General features: G+C 48.4%; 1 protein-coding gene across 10 annotated transcripts in view; it reads left to right on the forward strand.

The window, feature by feature from the left end:
* Nucleotides 1–12645, forward strand: part of CADPS (calcium dependent secretion activator) — a 448916-nt gene that overhangs the window by 271225 nt on the left and 165046 nt on the right. For all 10 annotated transcript variants that reach the window (XM_081106565.1, XM_081106568.1, XM_081106567.1 and 7 more), the window contains exon 8: nucleotides 2056–2195. In XM_081106565.1, the coding sequence (XP_080962691.1) occupies nucleotides 2056–2195 (140 nt within the window). The remainder of the gene's footprint in view (nucleotides 1–2055; nucleotides 2196–12645) is intronic.

Below are 12645 nucleotides of genomic sequence, written 5' to 3' on the forward strand. Positions count from 1 at the left end.
AAGCGGTGGCCTGCCCCCAGGCCTGCTCGCAGAGTTCCGTCACCACCCGAGACTAAGCGGCCGGGGATCACACAGGACCATGCCGGTCAGAAATATGGGAAATGCAGACTCACATCCCGTACCCGTAACGATCAGCCTTGCCCTGACCATATACAGCAAGTAAGGCTAATCATAGAACACAGCCACCACCATGCGCAAGACACTTAGACTATAGTGGTTTGTCTTTAGCCCATCTTTTAAGACGTCTGTATTTGTGTATGTTCTATGATGTATGCAATTAATGTTAACACAAAGTAGACATATAAATGTGAAATATATATATGGGTATATATTTTTACTGATATTTATATATCAGCGTATCAAATTTTCCCGTTTCGTTTTGTGTGTTTTGTTTGTTTGCTTTTAATAAACAAATTGGTTTTAATAAATAAATTGGTTTGTGGCAAGCCTGAGCTATTCTATCAGCACAATTTTTCCAAAGGCTCAGATGATGATTAGCATTTTTTTTTTTAGCAAAAAAGTACTTTTAGACATAATGCTGCTATACATTTAATAGACTGCAGTATAGTGTGAACATAGCTTTTAGATACACAGAGAAACCAAAATCTTTGTGTGACTCACTTTTTTGCGATTCTTGCTTTATTGCGGTGGCCTGGACCTGAACCCGCAATATCTCTGAGGCGGCCTGTGTTCATGTTGACATATTTTATATTGATAGTGATACAGTTACAGACATTGGGCCAATCGTTCAAAAATATCTTACTGATGTAGGGCATGGTCAAAAACACTTTGGCAGCCTGTGGTCTGAAATATGGGGGTTTCTTTTATTTCAATCATAAGACATTGAGAAGACTCTAATTTTGTCTTTGGCAAAAATATACAAATTTCCCTTCATCAGAGAGAGGGAATTTAATGGAAAAAGGAAAAGAAGAAGAAGGGTCAGGCTTGGAGTCAGAGGGTGAAAAATCAGCACAGCGAGGCCTGTGAAAGGGGCGGATGGTACTTTTCTGCCTGGCCTATCCTCTTTCTAGCCCAGGCTGAGCTCGCATGACAGCGGGGCAGCCTCTGGGGGTCCCTCCCAACCCTTCTAGAGGTGACAGGAGCCCAGGAGAGGGGCTGGCCTGCCCACTCCTGGAGAAAATGGCTTTGAAAGCAAAGCCAAAGCAACCAGGCCAGGCTGCCAGCCCAGAGGCAAAGCTCAGCCAGCCCAGCTTCTGTTGTCCTGTGTTTAGTTCCCGTTCCCGTGGTTCAGGGGATCTTCCAAATTCCGCTCCTCCGGGTGCAGCTCCCCAGGCCCCACGTGGCTCCGGGGAACTCGTTCAGCTCCCTGCAGAAGGGGAGTCACTGAGCTTCACTCACAGCCGGAGGCAGGGAGACCTGAGGCACAAGGCCCGCATGGCGCACCATCCCCGAAGCCACTGCGGAGTCCCTCCCGGAGCCCACCCTCCCCGTCAGGGCAGAGCGGGCCTCTTGTGATGAGATGAAAGTGCCGCTGAAATCGGTTGAGAAGTGTGACTGGCAGCAGGTCCCTTCCCTCTCTAAAGGGCACATTTCCCACCCCCCACCTTCCCTGCAGCCTCTGAGGGCTTCTCCTGCTGCGATGGTGGGAGGGATCCCAAAGGAAGGGAGAAGAGTGGGCGAGCAGTGCCCTGTGAGATGTAAGGTGTTTCTTCCCTCCACACCCGTCTTCTCTGGGAAGAGGACGATGGGCGGAGAACACTGTCGCTGTGGTGCTTCTGAGCTTTGGAAAAGTGCGAGAGCAAAATCACAGAAACCACAATCCTTACTTTTAGAGAATCCGCCAGGGAGGGAGAAGGGAGCAGAGAACAGCATTTCTGTCCTCGGGCCGGGCGGGGTGGCAGGAGGCAGCCGGGTTGGGAGGCAAAGCCTTGGTTCTGAGTCCGATGGCCCGACCTGCTTCACATGACTGCCCTCCCTTGGGCGATGGAACCTGCGCAAGACACGCCTTCTCCGCAGCGAAGTTTCTCGTCCACCACAACATGCCCATAAGGCGCTTCTGTTCCCGGCTAAGACGGTTGTCCTTCCTCCCAACAGGTTATTCTCCATCCCACCCCGAACAGCCCCAAGCAGTCAGAGTGGCACAAAATGACAGTCTCCAAAAACTGCCCGGATCAAGACCTCAAAATCAAACTCGCTGTCCGAATGGATAAGCCTCAAAACATGAAGCATTCTGGGTAAGTGCTCCTTCTCTGAGGGGCAATTTTGGACACGCTTCTATTTATTTCTTAACATGTTTTCTAAATAAAAATATTTGATCCTCAGAGAACCACATGGAAAGAAATACAAAAGATGCATGAGAGGCTATTAAAATACTCTCATATTTACAGTTGTCCGCGGTCTGCATGGAGGATTGGGTCCAGGACCCCCCAGGATGCAATGGTGTAGGGTTTGCATGTAGCCTAGGCACATCCTCACATGAACTTTAAGTTGTTTCTAGATTACTTATCATTTCTCATACAATGTCAGTGCTATGTAAACAGTTGTGATATTATATTGTTCAAGGAATAATGACAAGAAAAACGGTCTGTACGGGTTCGGTACAGACGCAGCCATCTAGGCCTGATGACATAGTAGATACTGGCCACAACCTACCATTTTTAGAATATTTTTGGTCATAGTTGGTTGGATCACAGGACATGGAACCCATGAATGCAAAGGGCCGGCTGTGCCATAAGCTTCCTCCGTTCTTAGGATCACCGCCCTGAGTTTGCCTCGGTGCTAACTGTCAGGATAGAACCATTTCCTTCTCCTCTGGACCGGGATTCCCAGGACAGCCACTGCCTTCCTAGACGCATGCTGGGTGATTCCGGCTTCAGAGGTTTCATTGGCTTCATCTACCTTGTCCCAGGCATTCTGATTTCTCAGCCTGTGACTCCCTCCCTTGCACCTTCGTTAACAACCACATACAGAGGGTGTGAGTGGTTGCCCTTGGCGACCTTCAAACAATCAGCTCATATGGAGTCAGCTTTTCCTCCTTCTTATATTCCTGGCATATATTCCAAACTATTGAATGGGAATTCTCCCGCATCTCTCTCCTCTTCAAGGTACACATCCGGGTTTCAAGCAAATGGTTGGAGAATTCTGTAGGGTTTCTGTAGCGCAGGGAGAAGTCGGCATCTTTAGCAAAACCCTGGCTCACAGCGGGAGACAGAGAGAGAAAAGTGAGGAGGGGAGGGCAGACCAAAGAGACAGGCCAAAAATATGAATGAATATCTGTCCTCAAAACTGCTCTTTAAAATCTTCCTTAAAGGGATCAGTAGCTCAACCCACATTCCTGGCTGTGGAAGCCTCATACCAGGAGTTTCACAAATACTCCCTCATGTCATCCCCAGAGCAAATACTTGGCATAGGTATTATTTTTCCCATTGGACAAGTTCCCACATTTTTTTTCCTTGACTCTGTTGGAAATTGAACTAACTGATCTGGATTCAGGAACTTTTCTGTTGATTTATTTGTAAAATTATTAACATATTTCAGGTACCTTGATCCTATAGATGAAAGAAGAAATATGTAGCTCACTTTGACCTGTTCCATAGCTATTTAATATCACTAGACTGCATTTAAAGATTACCCCTGCTGGGACATATACCAGGAGGGCCTAGAATAGTCCTGGAAAGCGAACAGTGGGCACCTGGATACAGCACCATCAGAGCCAGCGTGGCATGAACCAGGGGAGCAACCTTAGTTGCACAAGGGAAGATTCAGGGAAAATGGAAATATTATGAACTATTTTTTCATTTAAACTTAAAATAACTTTACTGAGCCCCATTGTGTGGGGGAGAGTGAAAGAAACTTTGAAGCAGTGTCACTGCTTAGAGGGTTAGAGAGAGAAGTTTTTAAGAAGCCTGGCTGAGGCCATGAGTCGTATCCACTTCGCTGTGTGAAACATAAAAGGAAACTCAGAATTACCCCCTGGTTGGTGGACTGTGGTTCGTTGAATGAGCCCCTGGCCCGTTCAGAACAACTTTTCTTTATTGAATAGAAAAATGTCAGTAAGAACATCAACACCGCCTTTTGGCCTTAAGACATTGGTCCCCGGGCATATTTGAGACTTAGCAACTCCTCAGTGGCTTTCAAATTATTATCTTTTACATCCACGTAGTGTTTTAAGTTCAGGAAGTGCATTCACTTACATGATCTCATTTCATCCCTGAAACAGCCTCACAAGGATTAGGTATTATTATCCCCCCCATCTTTTTTTTTTTAAGGCTCTTCTTTTTTTTCTTTTTTTTTAACATATTTTATTGATTTTTTTACAGAGAGGAAGGGAGAGGGATAGAGAGTCAGAAACATCGATGAGAGAGAAACATCGATCAACTGCCCCCCACACCCTTCCCCCCCCCCCCCCCCCCCGGGCACTGAGGATGTGCCCAGCTGCCTCCCCCCCCCCCCCCCCCCGCACTGGGGATGTGCCCACAACCAAGGTACATGCCCTTGACCAGAATCGAACCTGGGACCCTTCAGTCTACAGGCCGACGCTCTATCCACTGAGCCAAACCAGCTATGGCTATTATCCCCCCATCTTAATAAATGGCCTCTTTCTTCACCCAGTTGCTCAGACTAAGATCCTTGGGGTCATCTTGGTCTGTCTTTCTCTCTCACCCCCCATCTCATCCATCATCCACTTCTCCTCACTCCACCTTCATAATAAAGCCAGAGCCCGGCCTCTCATCACCTCCTCCACATCTCCACTAGAATCCAAGCCTCCAGTACTTCTCCCCTCACTATTGCACTTGCCTCATATGCGGTCTCCCCGGTGTCCTTGCCTCCCTGGAGTCCATGTAGAATAATTCTTTTGTAAAACACAAGTCAGATCCCATCACTCAAATTCTGGGGAAACCCCCACTGATTCCCCACCTCATTCAGAGTAAAAGTCAATGCTGTTACCATGGCTACGGGCCCTGTCTGATGAGGATTTCATTACCTCTCTGACCGTGATCACTGCTCCAGACATCCTGGCCTCCTTGCTCTTCCCAAAGACTCCAAGTGGACCCCCACCGCAGGGTCCTTGTCCCCATGTTTCCTCTGCTTTGAGTGCTCCTTCTCCCCCACGCAGATGTCCGCATGGCTCACCTGGGTTTCTGCATGTCTCCGCACCTTATCAGAATGCCTTTCCGGGCCCACCTGTGCGCCCCTCTCTCTCTTACTCTGCTTTATTTTTACTAAAGACTTATCATCATCTCACATTTCATAACTTCCTTTATTTGTTTGTTGTCTGTCTTCCCCACTAGACTGTGAGCTCCTTATCATTAGGGGCATTTGTCTCCTTTGTTCAAGGAAGCAAAGACAGAGCCTGACATGAAGTAAGAGTCCAATAAATTATTTGTTGCATAAATAAGTGAATGAATGAGCCCCCATTTTACAAATAAGGAAACTGAGGCTCAGAATCCACATTTTACAAATAAGGAAAAGATTTGCCCACGTCAGAGTAAGCCTCAGAGCCAGGTCTAGAATAGTTTTAGTACAACCTTAGCTACAAACCTGAAACTTAAATTCAATGAACCACGGTCCATCAACCTGGAGTAATTCACAACAATTCTGATTTTCCTTTTAGGTTTTAACAAATCCTTTTTTAAAAATAATTTTTTATTGATTGATTTTAGAGAGGAAAGGAGAGGGAGAGATAGAAACATCATTGATGAGAGAGAATCATTGATCGGCTGCCTCCTGCACACCCCCCATCAGGGATCAAGCCTGCAACTAAGTATGTGCCTTGACTGGGAATCTAACCGTAACTTCCTGATTCATGGGTCAGGGCTCAACCACTGAGCAACACGAGCTAGGCTGTAGCTCCGCCTTTTAATGAGAATATTTATTTAGCCTATTTATATTTAATATAATTATTGAAATGGTTAGGTTTAAATTACATTGCTGTTTGTCATCTTGCTAGTTGTTTTTTGTTTGTTCCATCTGATGTTTCCTTTTTCCTCTTTTTCTTCCTTCTTTTGAATTAATTGAATGCCTTTATTATTCCATCTTACCTTCCTTATTATATTAGTATATAGAAATGCCAATTTGGCCAATTGCCCCTACACTGTAATCTTTGGCACTACCACTTACTAGCTGAGGCAAGTTGCTTACCTCTCTGGACCTCGTTTTGCTCAGCATGAAATGGAGGTAATGCTAGCGCTGGCCCCGAGGGTTATTGTGAGGATTAAATGAGTTAATAAATGTCAAGCATTTTGCTGCAAGGTGAGAGCGACAGCTACAGCGGAGTCGGTGGTGGTGGTCATCATTGGTCTGTTTGCATTCGCCCATGCTTCGCGCCTTTCCTCAGCCAGGGTCCTGCTAGGCTGCCACAAGACTGAGCCACTGGCGTCTCGGCGCCTCCCCGCCTTGTTCTCTCTCACTCCCCCGGGAGGTGGGGAGGCCTCCCGGTAGGAATCATGGTTCTTGTCTCACTGTGACTGCTCTTCTTAGAAAAAAATCATCATAAAGAATTTCTGGGGGGAAAGATTTTTCCCAGAGAAAACAAGGGCCTCCCTCTACTCCTGGACCAGGGCAGCACCAACGCCCATTTCTGGGCTTGTCCATCACTCTGGCTCCTTTGTGAGGTGCTCATGGGCTATGTGAGGGGGCCACCTGCTCTTCTCCTAGCCAGGGGTGGGCAGACTTTCTGACTCAAGGGCCACAATGGGTTCTTAAACTGGACCAGAGGGCCGGAACCAAAGCATGGATGGAGTGTTTGTGTGAACTAATATAAATTCAAAGTAAACATCATTACATAAAAGGGTACGGTCTTTTTTTTTCAATAGTTTTATTCATTTCAAATGGGCCAGATCTGGCCCGCGGGCCGTAGTTTGCCCACGGCTGGCCCATCCCCAGGCACCCTAACAGAAGATACATAATAAAACATTTTCCCCAGGGATACCTATTGAGTGCCTGTCATGTGCACGCTAGTGCTAAGCACAGTAGGTGCTTAATAAATAGCTGAGGTCCTACTTCGCTTACAGTCACAAACACCACGTAAAGAAAACTGTCCCACATTTTTATACACCAGGTGCTGCCCTGCCGAGTAGTCCAGGGCAGGGGACCCTGAGCCCAGGGAGTCTTCCATGCATTTGACTGGGATTCCTGGGACTTAAGTTGAACCCAAGTGCACGTTCCTCATGTCTCTTTTTTTAAAAGATGTTTTTATTGATTTTTAGGGAGAGAGGAAGGGAGAGGGAGAGAGAGGTAGAAACATCTGTAAGAGAGAAACATCAATCACTGCCTCCTGCACACCCTCTAATGGAGATTGAGCCTGCAACTTGGGCATGTGCCCAGACCAGGAATCAAACTGGTGACCTCTTGGTTCCTGGGTTGATGCTCTATCACTGAGCCACACTGGCCGGGCTTCCTGGTCTCTTGTTCGTCCTTTGTAGTTCCCTCTGGACTCTCATAGAACTAAAATGCCGCAGGGCGTGGCAGGGATGTCAGTGGCCCACTGGCATGGGACTTACCGAAATGCTACAGGACAGGATGCATTAGAATCCTGATGCAAAATGTGACCTGGAGACCCACACCCAGACATGTGCACCTCACCCTGTCTCCCAACAGATAGGTGCCTGAGAGCAGGACATCGATTGAAATAAAGAAGCCAAAAGTGAATCCTTTGCAAAGATGGTAGTTACAGACTCTTTCTCTAGGACTACTCTTTCTACTACTACTACCACTACTACTAGTAGCAGCAAGAATAACAACACACAACAGCAATGCCTAACATTATCAAGATCCTACTACACGCTAGTTAAACATTTGACATGCATCACCTCCACCAGCCCTCACAACAACCAATGGAGTAGGTGCTGTGCTATCCCCACTTACAGCCGAGGGAACTGAGGCACAGGTAGCTAAGCCAAGGGACAGCTCACGACAGGCCCAGGATCTCACCTAGGTGTTCCCACTCTGAGTCTGAGATATACCCACCAGGCCAGACTTCGGCTCACTGCACCACAGCGCTGGTTTATCTCTTCATAAACCCAGCTTTCCACATATCCAGGCGGCCTGGAGAGAGAGTCAGGGGACACCAATGCCCACACAGACAGCTGTCCGTAGGGTGCGGGCCGGGGGCACCTGTGCGTCTGCAATGACAGGCTTCATCTGCCCCGGGTGCTTCCCCTTCTGTTCTCACAGCACACCCTGAGCGAGCACAGTGCAGGACCCACCAGCCAGACGCAGGACGTGCAGCCTCAGTTTCCTCCGTTCTGACACCTTCAGGCAGGTGCCACCTTAGCGATGGATTCTGAGGAAAACCTCCGAGGGGAAGCCCCCTCCACACAGATAACCCGCCACTTTCCACGGGAGGGCTGCTGCGTCTTCTCTGACCCACTCGGCTCGCCCACCCGGAGCCGTTCACCAGAAGTCCTCTCTCTGTGTGTCCAGCTGAAATAACTCTTCCTGGTCTTATTTCAAGAAAGAAACCAAGCTTGTCCTCTAGACCAGGAGGAGATGGTAGGGAAGAGGGTGCCCTAGAACCAGGCTGTTCTGGTTCTTGATTAAATTCAGCTGCTGCCATTCACCGCTGGGGCCCTAGGGAAGGTGCTTGAACTTTCTGAACGTCAGTTTCCTAAACTGAAAAGTAGGATTAATAGCAAATAATAAGTGTATGTGTTGTGCCAGTTATTGTTCTAAGCACTTCAACTCTCACTAGCTACTTTAATCCTCATGACAGCCTTTGAAGTAGGTACCACTGTTATTATCCCCATTGTACAGGTGAGAAAGCTAAGGCAGAGGTAAGTCTAGTGACTTGCCCAAGGTCACACACAAACCTAGGCAGCCTGGCTCCACAGTCAAGCTCTTAACCCCTCCGTGTGGGTGCAATGAATTCCTGCAAAGTGCTTGGCATAGCACAGAAGGCAAGCACAACTTCTCTCAGCAGTGCCTAGTGTTTTTATTCTGAAGAAAAGTTAGTGATTCCATGTGAGTTACATTCTATGGGAACCAGAGAACTCGTTTTCCTACTTCCATTCTCATCAACTAAAAGTATAAACGCTTTAGATGTAGCAGCGGTGTTCATCGTTTCTAATCTCTTTATGTGGATTTAAGTTAAGGGGGGAAGAGAAAATGAGTAGTAGCAGCCAGTATAATTTCAGAAATTATGAGACTGTTACAACCTGGCAGTTGTTACTAAAAATATAAAATTCTTCATGCACTTTCTTTATTTGATCTTTTATTTCATCTATGTACATATGCCCAAGGAGCTCTCCTTTCACACATCTAGCTATTGTTTACTACAAGTAATGCTACGCTTTCCTCTGTACAGGGAGATATCCTATATCATAAAGCTCTAATATGCAAATTGACCAACAGCAGAATGACTGGTTGCTATGATGCACACTGACCACCGGGGGGCAGACGCTCAATGAAAAACAGTGCTCCCACAGGGGGGCGCCGCTCAGCCAGAAGCCAGGCTCATGGCTGGTAAGCGTAGTGGCAGTGGCTGGAGCCTCTTCTGCCTCTGCAGCAGTGCTAAGGACCCCTTTGGGAATGTCTGCCTGCCAGACATCCCCCAAGGGGTCCCGGACTGTGAAAGGGCTCAGGCTGGGCTGAGGGACCCCCCAGTGCACCAGGCCTCTGGTTTTATCATAAGGCAGCTTTTATTGGGCATCTACTTCCTGCCATGCCTCATGCTTATCCTTCTCAAGCATCACCTGCTTAATCTGCCCCACACAGCACAACCCTGGCCCTGTGTGGAGAACACCAGGAGGTTAAGCAGCTTGCCCAGCATCTCAGGGAACTGGCAGAACTAGCACTGGAAGGCTCCTCACCAGCACAGACAATAACCCTCTCTGTCCCTGTCCATGGCCCAGCCTCCATTTCTGCATGACTATGATAATACTAGAGGCCCAGTGCATGGAATTCATGCACGGGTAGGGTCCCTAGGCTTGGCCAGAGATCAGGGCCGATCGGGGCCTTCCAGCTGCTGACTGGGGCCTCCCTTCACCAGCTGCCGGCTGCCTACTGGGGACTTCCTTCATTCCACGCCAACCCCTGGTGGTCAGCGCACATCATAGTGAGTGATCAGTCTCCTGGTCAAACTCCCACAGGGACAATTTGCATATTAGGCTTTTATATATATAGATATTACCTCAAGAAGGCTGAGAGCTCTGTCCAGGACAGCAGTGTGCTCCACATAATAACAGAGCTGACCCAGTTGGCTGCAGGGTGACGAACAGCCATCCAACCGTCCCCACAGCCTCAGCCTGGGTCCGGCCCACCCCCTCTCATCTGCACACTGTCCCCCTCTCCTCGCTGGCTCCCTGCTTCTCTTGCCCTGCCCATTGACAGCACATTCGCCACCACGGCCACTGGGGTCATCTTAAGTAGAAATATAACCTTGTCACTCCCCTGCCTAAAACCCTCCCTAGTTTTCCATCCTTATTTAGGATGAGTGTGTTACTGATACAAGTTCCCGAGTTAAAATGTCACTGCTGTGAAGTGAATGGAGTTTGGGGCCAGAGCGAAAGAGGGGAGACCAGGGAGGAGCCTATTGCCATGGCCCCGGTGGAGGTGACATAGTTGGGGAGTGGCAGTGGCGGTAGAAGTAGGCGGGATATACTTTGGAAGGGGAACTCGAAAGACTTGGTGATGCATTACACGTCTTTATGCGATGTTTTTAAATCTCATCAGACATCATTATAAAGGCTGCTCTGGTTTCCCAAGAACATGGCATTCAAAACCAATTAAAATATTGCAAATACTTACTGACCCCCTGCCATACGCAGTGACCCCTCAACTGTTCTGCAGTTAGAGACACCGAACCCCCGCACAGGCCCTTCACATCCGCAGATTCATCCAGGGTTGAAGTCCGCCAGAATCCGAGGGTGGGAAACCGCGGTTGGGAATGCAAAATTCTGTTTTTGATCCACTGTTGATTGAATCTGCAAATGTGAAACCCTCAGATACGACAGACAGACAGTATTTACTGGAAAAAAAAATCTGTGTATTGGCAGACCCGCACAGTTCAAGGGGCAGGTCTGTCAGGAACTGCACTAGGAAATTGAAAAGGAGAGGTTTCTGTGCCAGAAACTTAGAAAGAAAGGACCAGGTTCCTTCCCTCCAGGAGCTCCCAGTCCAGCGGGTGTGTGAGTATAAAAGCCAGTTCTGTACTCGTACGTTACTGCTGCCGGCACAGAATTGACTTACGCGGCCCAGGAGGCGGTGACATCAATGAAGGACGGAGACCAGGAAGATGTGAGTTCTAACCTCAGGAGCAGGGAGAAGGCTCTCAGGCAGCGTAACTGTGCAAAGTCACGGATGGAGGTGTGAAGCCACGCGGCCAGGAATTACAGACAATACGAGGCACCAGCTGAGCCTGGAGAGTTCACCGGGGCCAGAATAGGAAGCGCTACCAGGCCGGTCAGGACGCTGCATGTTGTCTCCAGAGGCGAAGGCTTCCCCGAGGGTATTCACACCGCTAAGGGCACACAGGATCGCTTCCTGATGCACAGACACGCATGTATTAGTTAAGCAGGTCCTCATGCATTTTAATGTGTGCCGCATAAGGTATCATGGGTATATCAAGGCTACAATGTAAAGTTTTCTTTCAAAATAAATGTATTCATGTTAAATAAGTGAACTTAAACTTTCAAGTGAATCATAGGATAAATAGGCAGGCAGATATGGGATAAGTCATGAAAGTGGAATGTGAGCGGCCAGAGTTTGGGGTTCCTGTCATGTAAATGGGGAGACCCACTGGAGTTTCAGCGGGGGAGGCGTGAGAGCACTGCAGACGGTGGCCCTATCCCAGGCCCAGGAGGAGGAAATCACTGTCCCCTGCACTGTCCCTGGGCGCGGACCTGTGGCCCGGGCTGACGTGGTGGAGGTGGGAGGGGAGGACTGCGCAGACCAGGAACTTTGCAGCAGGTGAATCAGGTGCACTTGGCAACTGAAGAGCAAGGAGGAGGGAACGGAGGTGCCAGGAGACTCCCAGGTTCTGGCTTGAAGGTCTGAGTAGATTTGGGCCACCAGCCACTCCCAGGGACCCTGAAACTTGTCAATCAGCATCAGTTGTAATTAGGTGCATTGTTCTCTCTGCTCCGAGCGGAAATGCTGTCTGGTTCTTGGTGAAGTGAGGGTTTGGAAGTTGTCCGGTTGGTTCTGCCAGCAGGTGAAGCCAGTCCTGGGCTGGGGTGTTTGGAAGTGTTGGGGTTTGACCAGCTCTCTCCTCACCTGGCCTAGCTGAGTCTGAAAACCACCAGCCTCCCTTCCTGGATCAGCGCCAGTTCAATGTGTAACAATCCGCAGGGTAATTCCTGAGTGAACTAGCAACACTGGTCTTAAAATCTCCCGGTGGCTTTGACTTGCCTCTGTGGTCCCTTTTAGTTCATGTTTCTGTATAAAGATGAATTTCCACCAACGGAAGAAAATTTGGAGAAAGGGGAGGAGTACAGGGAGGACTTTCTCTGTCGACTTGAAACTTCTTCCAACTTCTTCCCTGTAACGCATACACCTGCCTTTGGCAGAAAAAAAAAGAACCTTAGGGAAGGTTTTCCTGAATGAAACTTGCTAAGAGGTGAAAGAATTGGTAGTTGTGAGATTTAGCACGAATTTTTTTCTCTTTGCACCACCCCTTTTAGGAGTTTCCCGACCTAAAAGACTTTTAGCGCGTGCACAGATTAAGTCACAATGTAACTTTCTCAG

Source organism: Myotis nattereri, assembly GCF_964212035.1.
Source record: "Myotis nattereri genome assembly, chromosome: 14".
In the NCBI taxonomy this organism is placed as follows: Eukaryota; Metazoa; Chordata; class Mammalia; order Chiroptera; family Vespertilionidae; genus Myotis; species Myotis nattereri.